We start from the raw sequence: 14,125 nt of genomic DNA, 5'->3' as shown, positions 1-14,125 counted from the left end.
TCGAGTCCTCTTTGACAAAAGGACCGACAAGTACCACTCTTTGAGTTGACCTAAGGAGATATTGACTCGACGAGTCGCCTAAGTCGAGATTCTTAGGTCTGCCGTCAATTTGGTTCTCTAGTTGATTATCCAATTCTTTTTCTACCAATTAGTTTTCTAGTTGATTATCCTAAACATGATCATGTTAAGCACAAGAGAGTATTAATTCATAATTCATAAAAAGAAATTGAACTAGTTTCATGTAATTCTAGAATTCCTACAAGGATTTAGTTCCACATCTTATAAAATAAAAGCAAAATAAAAATTAAAGAGTATGAAGGAAGAAAACTAGACTAATTACAAAAATAAAAAAATAAGAACAAAGAAGTAAATATCTAAATTAGACGCAAAAAGAAAATAACAATAAAGGAAATCTAAACTATGCAAAAATGTAAATCTATACTAAAATAAATGCAAGAAAATAAAGACATTGAAAGTAAATCTACTCTACCATGCATCAAAATAAATCTAATTCAAGAGGGTTCTAGCCCGTTAAATATTTAAAACAAAAAATATATATTACAAGAATATAAAAAAGATAAAAGAAAAAAATTACATTCCAAGAGGATTCTAGCCTCTTGATGAAGGCAAATCTTCATCTTGATCTTCATATTCATCTCATCTTCATCTTCATGATCAAATAAAGAGAAGAACAGAAGAATATGAAGAGGTAAAAAAATTCTTTTATTAATTACAACAAAATGTTATAATTTTGGAAGGTCTTCTCAATTAAGAGTAACACTCCTCTCCAAAATGTGTTTTACAAAATTTTTCACACCCAAACCCCCTCACCCTCTACTCCTATTTATAGCCTACAATAATGAATGAGAACCATTGGATTTTACTTGGGCTCCAAGTATCAAATCTTAGCCATAAAACGAGTTTGTTACGGATCAATTGGTCAGCCAATCAGTTGACTAATCGGTTGGTCGGCCGATTGGAATTTGAAAATTCTAAAAATGCAGTTAGCTCTGTCTCGTCGAGATAAGCAATTTTTATACATTATATGTTAAATTCCGTCTTCCGGATTGAGAGATATCAACGTTTCTTTGTAGCTAACATCTTGAACATGAGTTTCACTTGATTTCTTTTCATATTTGATCATAGTTTATTCTAGGGTGTGCAACGGTCGGTTCGGTTCGGTTTTTACCAAAATTTGAACAACCGAACCGAACCGCCTATAATTCAAAACCGAACCGAACTGTTGCAAGTCGGTTCGGTGCGGTTCGGTTCGGTTTGTTCAGTTCTAACTTCATCAAAGTTCTTATCAAACAACAAACTGTGTTAAAGAAAAAAAGATATCAACAAAGTAGGAGATTATGAAGCATTAAACACTGATATAATGATATTATTTTTAACCCATAATGATTCAGAAAATGAGTTTAGGGTTTGAGTCTTTGACTCTTTGGGGACGGGTCGGGTAGGGTTTGAGATCAGAATGGGTAGTATTGCACTATATTTGGTCGGTTCGAGTTAAAAAGTTTTCAAACCGACCCGAACCGCCATACTCATAAAACCGATTTTTCCAGGTCGGTTCGGATCGGTTCGGTCGGTTTTTTCGGTTTGGACCGAACCATGTTCAGCCCTAGTTTATTCGGCTTCTGTACATTGCTTGGTTTGATCCCGAGCTTCAATAAAAGGTTAAAAAAATAAGGAAATTTGAGTTCTTTTTGAGCTTTTGTTTATTAATTCTTCATTAATGTGCAAATTAAAATAAAACATGTTTATTAGTGATATTTTTATTTAAACAAAATAGATAATGAGGGTAAAAAATAATAATAAAAATATGATCATCAATTTCCATCAAACAATGAACATCCAAACAAGCTTCATATTATTGTGAAAGTTTTTGTTCGGAACATTCCTATAAAGATCAGTTAACTTGAAGAGAGGACATTTTTACCATCTATGTCCTTTTTTCCCTCCTCATTATGTAGCTCCAAAATTGAAAGTTTGGATAAATATTAGAAAAACCCCTTAACTTTGGATGATTGTCAGATACCCCTCCATAACTTTCAGAATATCAGAAAACCCCTATCAAGTGTAGGCGTTATCAGAAAACCTCCTCTAACTTCAAGATTTTATTAGAAAATCCACTAACAGTATTTGTCGTAATTTCACTTGGTTGTGTAAAATTATGCAATGGGATATTTTGCAATTGAAAATTATAGTTCATGCTTTTAGAGGGTTTTTTTTTTTTTGGAAAAATCTTAAAGTTAAAGAGTGTTTTTTTATAACCTCTAAACTTAAAAGAGTGTTTTCTAATATTCTGAAGGTTATGTAGGGGTTATCTGATAATAGTTCAAATTGAGAATTTTTTTTTTAATTTAACCTATATAAAATTGCTAAAAGATTCTTCTCCTAGAGCTCAACAACAAGAATCATAGTAAGCAATGAGGCGTCTAATAAACTTTTTAAAGAATGTTCATCAATCAAGTTAAAAGTTTTTAGGAAAAAAGTATAAACCAAACACCATTGCTTGAAGGAGTGGGTACCAGTGCGCTTTGCTTGGGAGAGGGGTTATAAAAATTTTTTAACTCGTAGTCCTGTATATTTTCTGAGTTCGCTAATCACTAAATTTGTTGGCTCTAAACATACGGGACTATTAGTCCCGTATGTTTTCTGAAGCCAGTTTTTCAAAATCGACCTCTTTTTAGCCTATTGGCCAAAAAAATGTCTATTTTGCTAAATATTTAACAAAGTGGTCTATTTTGCTAAATATTTAACAAAAACGGTCTATTTTGCAAAATTTCCCTTCAGAAAATCTTGTATCGATTCTCTTTTCTGAAATTAGTTCATTTCCATTCCTTTATTATAGATCTCTAAAAGTTTATGTAGGCAGAAAGGTAAACAGAAGATCACACAAACACGCTAGCCGTGGAACAATAGTTTGAGAGCGAAATTCGCATCCCTCTCGCTTGCAGACATCAAAATAACAAGAGATCAGGGTATCATCCATACTGTAGCCGATAAATTCGAAAATGATTATAATTTTTATTCGGGCTTCAGAACATGGCTAATTTCTAAATGTGTAGAGAAGAATGAATTTAAAGTCAATGTTTTCTACATAGGCCACCTTGTCACCTATCCAAAACAAATTATTGCGAAAGAGATGTCACATACCAAAATTAAAACAAAAATGAAATTAACAAACTTTGGTTCACCAAAGGATTTGATGATGTATTAAACATCGCTGCAGCCTGAGTAGAATGAGACTTCAAGCGCAGTCATGAATCAGTTCACTTGAAGAACATAAATATAATAAGGAAAAGGGAAGAAAAGAAACTAGTAACGGTTCAAGTAGGTGCGACGCCTAAACCAGTTGTAGTCAGGAAGCTTCGTGATTGGTCCCATTGCAGCGATCGCAACATCCTACAGAACATAAATGGCAAGACAATAAGAGAAATGGCTACCATAAAAAGCTACCCACTGAATTTCGAAAATCGAAGATAATCAAATTGAAAAGATTATCATGCCTAAAAGAAAGTTTCATCAGGGATATCATCTATATAAAAAGATTGTTGTGCCTAAAAGGAAGTTTCATCAGGGATATCAGTTGGTTATATAAAAAAGCCCTTTGACTCCAAACTTTCGCATAAAATCCCTTAAAACAATTTTACACCTACACTTTGTGGGAAGTCTCAACAGCTCACGTGCACCCAACAAGATACGTGGCTCAGATGAAAACAATACTGCAATACTACCAACAACCCACAATCACATCCCCATCCTCGATATATTTTCAGTTTGTCGTACACACATATACATACATACATACACTATGACCACAAACTTTAGCGTAAGAAACTTTCGCATAAAAGTCCTTAGACAATTTACCCCTCCACTTTGTGGGTTTCACATAACAAAGTATATAAACCCTATGACCCCAAACTTTAGCATAAGAAACTTTCGCATAAAAGTCCTTAGACAATTTACCCCTCCACTTTGGGGGTTTCACGTAACAAAGTCCCAATAGCTCACATGTGCCCAACAAGGTGCGTGGGTCGGATGGAAACAATAATACAGTACACCCAACAGTCCACAATCACATCCCCCTCCATACATCTTCACCCAGAACATTCAGCAGAACTAGCAAGTTTGCTCTCCTCCGCTTCCACACTCTTCTCCTCAAGAAGCCCAGCATCCTCATTCATCACCAGCTCCATAATCTTCACTTCTAACCCAACCTCCCATGGACATATGACCAATAACGCATAACATGCAAGCCTACCACAATCATCACAAACCCGGTACAGCAAACGACCATTTCCATCTAAAGTTCCAAATCATAGAACTGGCAATGCCATCAAGGAGTGAAGAATATTCCTAAAAGAAGTATGTGAATTCCAAACCCAAAGATGGATGACCATCCATGACGAACTGGAGACCTCAGATGATGACCAGAGTTAAAAGGGGTGAGGAGGAAATTTGGAGGGCCAAGGTGAGGACAGAGGCTGTGGGAAGGAGAGAGGACAAAGGAGGAGGCAGCCAATGAGTTGGCCAGAGAGAGGACAAAGGAGGAGGCAGCCAATGAGTTGGCCAGAGAGGAACATGGAAAGGGATTAGGAGAGGTCAAGCTCGTGGAGGAGGTGGCGAGGATGTTCTCAGGCTGCAGAGAGGGTTAGTGGAGTTGGGGAGATTTAGGTTGGAGAAGAGAGAAACGGATAGTTTAGGGATTTGTGAATTTTTTATGAAATACATTCTGGAACACTGCAACTTGAGTAAATGGTTTCAAATATTTGGGTCTAAACAACTATGTGAAAGTGGGTGGGTTTAAAATTAAATCAAGGTAAAATTTTGAGGTTCATGAAAACCGCCCTAAATTTCAAAGAGGGTTAACTTTAGAAAACCCCCTCAACTATGGGGTATCTCAGGAAACTCCCCCTTAACTATTTTTATCTGAGTAAACACTATGTTTGGAAATGTTGTAGATAACCCCCATCAACTTTGAAACCAAGTAAATATTTGTTGCGACAAGAAGTCTGATGTACCATAGAGAACATTCAAAGCATAACCATTAATCTGGTTGGTGCTCTAATTTCATTTTTGTTATATATCTAATTGTTTATGATGCTTCTAAGAAATGCTCATGTGGTGGTGCAAAACCGTACTGTTGTTTACTTGTATGCAAGCATGATATTTTCCCTATGAATTAAGGTGTTTATCTCTAATTGCCCATTATCTTGCAGACACTCAAAAAGTCAAAGGATAATGGATTGATTGAAACTGTGGGAATACTTGTCCAAGATGATAAAAGTTTTTCTAGACTTAGCTCAACCCCAACACCAAAAAAAAAAAAAAAAAAAAAGGAAGGGCATTTTTTCAGGTAATCTTAATCGGGACTGGCCTAAGATGTTTGTTTATTTATTTATTTACTGGGTTGGGGAAGGGGGATTAACTTAGTCCAATTTTGAGGATAACTTAGTCCATCATCAAAATAATCGGGCTGGATGAAGACGCAAACATAGGGGGTAGGTCCAGACTATTTGAAATAGGCTATCAAAAAATCAAACATGGAACATGGCAAGGGTTTTACTATAAAGAAAGTTCTAGTAACCCTCCTCTTCCAAAACACTCAGAATGAGAAAAATACTTAGTATAATAAGTTTGCCAATTTAATCCTTCTCTAATTGAAGCAGATTAACTAGCTTAGTTCATTTCTTTAACCCTGTCTTCTTAAACCTTTGCCAAAGAAATCCCTCTCTATTTGAAACGAATTAGCTTAGCTCATTTTCTTAAACCTTTGGCAAATAGCTTGCCTTGTAGAGGAACTTCTACTATTATTCTATCAAATAAGACAATTATTAGTAGTACCTGATCAAATATGAAGCGGTTTGCAACACGTTTGACAGTGCGAGCATCAACTGCATCAATTCTTGCAAAAAGCTCTGCCGCTGGAATTCGGCGCCCATAAGTCAGAAGCTGCAAAAATGATATATCGGTCAAGTTAATCTAAAGGATGGAAAAGACAGAAGCTTCCATTTCAGAAATATATCAAAATTTACCTGGCGACCAATATCCTCAGCAATGGGGCTAGTGCCATCAATGTGAAGTTGGAGAGAAGATTTCAACTGTAAAAAGGAGATCCATCAATTTGGCAAAATGACTTACTGAAAAGACAATACAAAATGTTATGCTTATGAAAAGAGTTCTAAGTCAGAACCCCAAATGGTTTAGCCCAATGAGCCATCTTCCATAATGGATGCCTATAAAAGGAAAATTCATGTATAGAAAAATTCATAAGATGCTCCAGTCGCAGTTTCATGCAATGTTTTGAGCAAAAAAAATTATGCAATAAGACACTGTATAATTATCTATCATAATTGCCAGATCTACCAAGCAAATCATGTCACAGCATAATTTATGCATTTCCATTGAAAGTTGAGGAGGAAAAAAAAAGGTTTCCAACACTACACAAGCAACAAAGACTTCTGGTTGACAAAATTGTGATGGATCTGACAGGATAAACTGAAATGATTTCAGGGTTGGGCATCAAATATAACCTATTAAAGTATTAATATTTAGCTTGCAGCCCAATATCATTGGCAATAATAACTTCCAGTTATACATTTCTAGTTCCCTTATAAGTTGGAGAGGAGCAGTGGATAAGAGTACCAACATATTAATGAGATACCTGATTTCGCGCACGAGTAACATCAGCATCTGAAACCCGATAACATAACTTGCTAATTTCATTCATAATCGCAAACGATAAATCATCCAAGCAATCTGGCTGCAGACACAAAAAGAAGTGATCAAACAAATGTTATTGCAGGTCAACAATAGACAAGAACAGAGGTAAGGCACCTAGATATTCACATAACCCCAGTACTAATTCACACATCCATGGATCAAGAAGTGATAAAAATTTGGAAGCATAAGCATGACTACGTTACTGAAAGAAAATCATCAGCTAAACTAGGAAAGGAAACAAGTGGAGGATGGAGAAATCACAGCACAATAAGGCTAAACATACTGTGTATAAATAAGTTTACCAAGCAAAGATGGTACAGAGGACATTGAACAGCTGCACCCTAGCTTTTGTGGTTCATATAAAAGGATGGTCACGATGATACAGAAATGGGGTGCCAGTTGTCTTTGCAACCTGATATCAATTGCTCTGACAGATTAGAATCAGGCCAAAAGGCAATATGCAAACCCAAGATGACAGGTTGATCACGTGAGATCCTACATCATAAATAACTAGCTCATAGTTGTTAAAACTTTTTTGTGGTGTATTTCTATTGTATTAAAGCAGGAAGATTATATTCTAACAGTAAGTTAACTATATAAAGAAAAGCTATCCAGTATCCATGCTATCATAACAGCAGCATTAATTGAAAGCAACAGTTTCGTTCCTATTCATAATCCCACGCCGTTATTTATCCCACTCTCTCAGTGGTAAGCACAACCTAATAACCACTTTGGTCTCCATGTCCTACTCTGTCTTCCCAGACTCATCATATGCACCATCCCCTTATCAGTTAGTTCACTCCTTCGTCTTCTTACTATTCCAAACTAGTAAATCTAAAACACAATCTGACCCAACTAAGAAAATTTATTGCAAGCTAATAAATATATTAATCGTACAAAACCCAATTGTTTGACAGCAGCAGTGGAACTACCTATAGTGCTTATTACCGTAACTACAAACTACCATCACAATATCCAGCTTCTCTTCTTGATACTAATCTTTGATATATGTAGTATTAATGATTTTTTGACTTGCAAACTCTAATTCACTAATTTGATGAGAATCTTCTTTGTTAATCTGATAAAACTTGTTAAATAAAAAAAATGATTCATTCAATCTAATCTAAGTCCAATCCTACTTGCTATCACATATCAGGCATCATTGCTTTCCAATAAATTCAAATAAAATTAGTCTGGAAATGACATCTCTCGACTGCCTCATCATCCCAGCTGAAGGTCAAATATAATGTTAAATCATAATCCGTACTTAACCTTGTTGATATGTTCTTAGGTAACCTTTGTTACCTTGCATCAGTTGACAAGATAAAAACCCGTAGCGTGCCATTTTCAAACTCTAGGAAAGTGTGTTGCAACTTCAAGATAAAAATAAACTTATAATAACAAGGACAATATGATCAAAATAATAATTATCCTTTTGTGCATGTGAACTTTTAATAGGTTGCAAAATAAAAGTTTAGATCTGAAAAAAATAATGATACTTTAAAATCAAATTTACAGGCAAATTTGAGAGCTATCCACACACTTTAATGTCTCATCATTAAACTAGCTTGTCAAGACCAGGCAGCAGTATGAGGCATCCACGTGGAGTACTGATCTACATGTACAAGCAAAAAATCTTAGCATCATCACAGAATTCCATTACACCTACCTTGGACTAAACTTTACATATCATATAATCACCAATAGATTAACTTCGTCTCGACACATAGTTTGTCGTATGAATAGTCTAGCACCTTAATCAATGTACTAAGAATCCCACAAAACCCAATTCCTTTCCAAAGGAAAAATATCACTGTAACTCCTGTAGCTACAGAATCGTATGATACCCACAGTTCAATTTACAGAAGCAACATTTCTGGGAGCCACGCTTTCATATTTCTGATATTATATCATTCCAGAGTAATAGTCTAGCAAATTAAGCCAACTATGCAAATAAAAATAACAACAATAATAAAGTAGCAAAAGCTGCAGCTTTAAAGAAAATAATTAAACAAGAAACAATGTATTTTATGCCACCTACAGTAAAAAACACCAGACCTACCCATCTTTTTTTTACAGCTCAACCAATCACTGATTCCTTTTACTCTCAACCAGAGCACATGAGGGAGAAAATGAATATACGAGAATATCATAAAATCTCCACGTAAGAAATGGAATGAAAGGAACTCCCTGCATAGCGGCCTAGTAGTTGGGGATTGGGGCCTAGGCTCAAAAGGCCAATGGCCGTTCCGTGTCTATGGCATGCATATCGCCAATGTCTAATTATTAGGTATTGCAAAGCTTGTGCTATTCACCTGGGTCTGGACTGTGGAAGGAGGCCCCAGACCTCGGGTTTACTTGACTAGTACAAAACCAAGGTTCCTCACGCGAAAAAAAGAAATGAAAGGAGTTTTGTACACTAAGCTAGCATTTGTTGCAGCCAATACAATACATTGCACAAGAGATCCCCTGCAAAATTTATTAACTTGTGTATAACATGATAAATTAACTGGAAACGAAAGAAAATGAAGAGCATATACCACAATGTCAAGCTGAATACAACCCGTAAAGACGAGAAAGAGAAATTATGAGCACAACTATATTGCGTCCAACAACTGGATATCCAAACAACACATTCTCTACAACCTTATCAAGCTGAATACATACCATAACCAGTTTCCATGTGTAAAAAGAAACTAGAAAATCACTAACCTTGGCAACTGCATAAACACCAAAGAGCCCAGTATCTTTATAGTTCGTATTGAAAGCCATCATGTTCTCAGCTACTTCATTGATCCCAACCTTCTGGACTAGCTCCGAACTGCTCGACATTTTTGAAGCAATCAATTGGAGTGTAAATTAGGAGAATGAATGATGAATCCATTAATATAATAATTAAACAAAATCCCAAATTTGATGGAAAACCCACCCCATGTGCTTTCCTCCACCAGTATTCTTGTTCCAAGAACCTAGCATTGATTGCATGACCATCAAAGCAATTGAATCTGGATCTGTCCAGGGTGCACCGGAGAAAGCAACAGCAAACTGTGCTAGTGGCATGTCATCATCAATTATCCGGACCTGAGCTTCACGACATGAAGTAATGAGCATGATCAAAGAGGTCCACCTTACATCAAGTATACACGAATAGGAAATAAAGATAGGTACACAAATTGAAATTTCGGACCTCTGAACCAGTAAAGGTAGCTGGTTCTTTTGCAACCAACTGAGATGCAGTGGTCGGATCAGCTGAAAGATGTGTGAACAGCTTCTTCACCTGGTCGACTAGAGCTCCATGGTTAACTGCGCCAGCAGCAGATATAACCTAATAGCATAATGTAAAGAAGAAATTGATCAACTTTCCTCAAAATAGCAGGTATTATACCTACCAAATGTTCCAAACAAGATAGAACAATTATTCAGCAAATTCTGTTATAGGAGAAATAACCACATAATCAACTTCATTCAAGTATCATCCTTTACCATTCTAGGGGCTGTGTAATGAGTTGCAATGTAGTTTTTAAGATGCTCTTTTGTGATTGTCTTGATGTTCTGAGCAGGCCCCAATATAGTTCTTCCTAATGGGGTGTACTGGAATGCTGTTGCATGTAAATGATCAAATAGCACCTCTTCAGTTTGTCCCTCGACCTACAAAAAGGCAATAATGCAAATTCTATAATTACATGGGCAAACTTGTTAATCTATCATATTTCTCTGATGCAATAAAACAAATTTCATGCTTCAAAACTACAAGTAAAAAATTTACAGGATCAATTTACAGTTGACTGCAAAAGGACACTCGGGGATAGTTTACAACTCACCAATTTCATCATGATTCTTCACATACCAAATACAAGAACATTTATATTTTAGCAATTACCAGCTCACATTCAACTCCCATGGGAACTAGAAATATAAGAGATCACATTACAATTTACATTCTTACAGTAATATGACATAAGAAAAATGTAAAACAATAATTGATTTATAATTGGAAGTTATTTCCTGATAGAAAGTTTTTTAAAAAAATTTGGACTCTTCAAGTCTCAGAATGAGTATGGAAAGTAAACTTTAAAAAAATGTAAGAATGATAAGTACATAACAGTGTACATAAATTACACAAATTATAGAGGATTAAGCAAAAAAACGGAATATGTAAATGTCATAATATTGAATTCAAACCCAAGTTTTGTCATTCATATATCAAATTTCTGATTTCAATTTTGAAATAAAAAATCAAAAGATGTTTTGGGTTGATGATTGAGTCATCAGACTCGGTGTTTCAAAGGCGTGCATCCTACTACGCCTCATGCGGCCTGCGATGCGGGGCATGGCGAAGCGCTCTGCATCTGATGTAGCAGCCCCTTTTGCGCCTCGCAAGCATCCCAATTTTGCACAAGGTGCATTTAGTACATAGCCTTGTATATTTTGTTCGTTAACATTTCAATCGAGTCTTTATAGTCAATAACCCATTTCCCAAAAAAATAAAACAAATCCAATAGCCCTTTTTAGTAGCCTTCAATTGAGGACCCAAACTAATCCTAATTTACTATTTAATTTTGCTTGGATATTAGTCGTGATTTTGATTTGAAAAATTATGAACTTTACCACTATGTTGGATGTGTCAGCATTAGAAATTAAGACCTTATATTGTGATTTGGTAGTAAGATCTTATTTGTCCTGACATATTTTTTATGTGAATTCCTAAACATGTTTTTTTGTGCTTGTTTATCTATCTTGAAAAATTATGTGTGCGGTGTATGCCTCACATTACTTGGCGCGTGCATTGCGTTGTGTCTGGAGCATGCACGCGTAAAGATACTCTGCGTCTCGCATTGCGCCTTGCGCATTGACAACACAGGTAGGACTAGGAGCAACTGACTATAAGTCAAATGAAGAAGACGGCAGAAAAGGAACATGGAGAAAGAGAATGTGGACTAATGACAAAGGGAGTGGGTGTAGATTGTGTTGTCATTGGGGTATACGATTTATGTGTGGGTGGGAAGAAGGGGGGAAAACCAACCATGTTAATACACTTTCAATAATTAAATGGTTACAAAATAATTGCATGTTTTTAAGAAATAGATATTTATCTTTTATAAACATAGTCAAGAACTAGATATTATCTTTTAAGAAATAGATATTATCTTTTATATACATAGAACATAATGGAAGAGTATGACTCATGTACCCAACCCCAAACATTAAGGATAAAGGCTTTGTTGTTGTTATTGTTATCAGTGTTATTGAGGCGCGCGCCCCGGGCGCGAGGCGCTTCGGCCTGGGCGAAATGCGCCCCGCATGCGAGGCGGGGCGCTGCACGCAGCGAGGCGCGCGCCTCGCGTGCGCCTCGCGCGCGCCTCACGTGCGCCTCGCACCTGTGTTATGTAACATACTCTTTCTTCTATTTTTTTAAATAATTTACATAATTACATATTTATATCATGTAATATACTCTTTCTTACTAGTTGCTAATCTATTTTCATATTTTCATGTTTAACCTATAAAAAGGAAACAATAATTAGTAATTTAATATACTTGTTTGCTAATTGTAACTTTCTTCTCTAATTAGCATGCTAACTAGCAAATTATGAACATGTAAATATGTAATTGTTACATTCATTCTTTAACTTTTCAAGCTAGATAGCAAATATCAATTAAGAATACTAACTAAAAAATTATAAACAGTCATGTTTGTTAATTATATATTTCTTAGTTTTTTTATGTGACAATTTATAAACATATGCTCATAATTGTTAATCACTTAATTTGATGATTTAAATACATGTTTCTTGTATCTTTTTTGTTACTTTAAAAATTCAGTTAGCATAATTTGATGATTTAAGTTGATATTCTCATAATTTTGGATGTAGGTAACTAATATGTTGCTTATATGTTTCTGTCTTATGATGTTGGCAAATATTAATTTGAGTTATGCGCCTCAGTTAGTGAGGCGCGCACCTTGTTGTGCGCCTTGCGCATGGTGCGCGTAAGGGACCTTTGCGCCCCGCATTGCGCCTTGCGCCTCGATAACACTGATTGTTATTTGTATACATAGTTAAGAATGAAATTTGGTAATAACTATTAATATTGAGATAAATGAATATATTTTCATCGATTGTAATAGTGATTTATATATTAAGAATAAAAATATTTCTGATTGGAAGTGCTTAAACTATAAAAATCAAATTTGTTAACCAAATGAAAGAATATGTGCTGAATTATTTTATAACTCTTCAGTATAAAATAATTAATGCACGGTTACAGAACCAACAGCAGTCAGAATTCAACATCACAATAAGCAAGAATAGAAAATTAATAATAATAATTTTGCATATATAAAAAATAAATGATTTTTTGTACCTCTTCCATCTCCCTCAATATGACATCCCTCTCCCTATAGATCCTGGCCTCATCAAACTTGGAGTTCTGAAGAATATCAGCCAAGATCTCCACCGCCTTCCCCACGTCCTTCTCGATAACCTTGGCATAGTAAGTAGTCTGCTCCCTCGACGTATAAGCGTTGAGATGAGCCCCCATGTTCTCAATCTCCTCCTCCAACTGCCTCACACTCCTCGTCTCCGTCCCCTTGAATATCATATGCTCCAAGAAGTGGGCAGTGCCGTTGGTCTCGTCCGTCTCGAACCGAGATCCGGCGTCGATCCACACGCCGACCGGTGCGCTCGTAGTCCGCGTGTTGCAGGCAATGGACTCGGTGGCGACGCGGAGGGGCGTTGGCGAGCGTGGTGACGCGGGTCTCGGGGGCCTGAGAGGATGGCGGTGTGATCCGCTAGGGTCGGGTGGAGGGAGCGTAGCGGAGGAAGCGGGGATCCGGATTCTCGAGGCGCTGGAGCTTTCGATTTGACGCGCGGCGGCATCCGATCGTAGTGAAGCACCGAGAGGGAGGTGGGAGTGGAGGAGGGAGATCTCGCCGGGGCCGGAGGAGTGGAGATCGCGGTGCGCGGAGCGCGGCAAAGATCGGAGGGAGGGGAGGCTTGAAGGTCTGCGTCGGGATCGGGCTAGGGCTAGAAGCTTGCGGGTCGCCATTTTTTATTTTCCTCCCTTCTTCCCTTTTTCGCAGGGGTAGGGTTAGGGTTTGAGGTTGAGGAAGTGGGGAAGCGGATCGAGGAGGAGGAGCTGCGGAAGCGAGCGTTTTGCGAGTGATAATTTGGTGTCGGGGGAGGCTCTTCAGACGCGTGCAACTTTTCGATTCCTTCGGGGACCTTTTCTCACATTAAGCCCATGGGCCTAGGCAACCTTTTGATTTACGGGCCCTCTCAAGTGTAGCAGGAGTACCATGTCACCTAAATTTAAATTTACAAAAATAAACAGACACGGAGCCACAAGTACTAACTGAAAATAATCAAGAACTGAACCTTTTTAAATGTAAACA

The 14,125-nt window shown here is 36.8% G+C and overlaps 1 protein-coding gene across 1 annotated transcript; it reads right to left on the bottom strand.

The window, feature by feature from the left end:
- Positions 3,010 to 13,648, bottom strand: LOC109819609 (probable mitochondrial-processing peptidase subunit beta, mitochondrial). The gene is made up of 9 exons (XM_020385386.1): positions 13,096 to 13,648; positions 10,216 to 10,380; positions 9,920 to 10,057; positions 9,662 to 9,813; positions 9,445 to 9,553; positions 6,674 to 6,772; positions 6,045 to 6,110; positions 5,854 to 5,961; positions 3,010 to 3,411 (listed from the first exon to the last, which is right to left on the bottom strand). Exons 1-9 carry the CDS (start codon positions 13,330 to 13,332, stop codon positions 3,325 to 3,327), a joined length of 1,161 nt encoding a protein of 386 aa, XP_020240975.1. The 5' UTR covers positions 13,333 to 13,648; the 3' UTR covers positions 3,010 to 3,324.

Source organism: Asparagus officinalis, chromosome 8 (assembly GCF_001876935.1).
Source record: "Asparagus officinalis chromosome 8, Aspof.V1, whole genome shotgun sequence".
Taxonomy (NCBI): Eukaryota; Viridiplantae; Streptophyta; class Magnoliopsida; order Asparagales; family Asparagaceae; genus Asparagus; species Asparagus officinalis.
The sequence above is the reverse complement of the archived record's forward strand: the minus strand, read 5'-3'. Positions and strand labels throughout refer to the sequence as shown.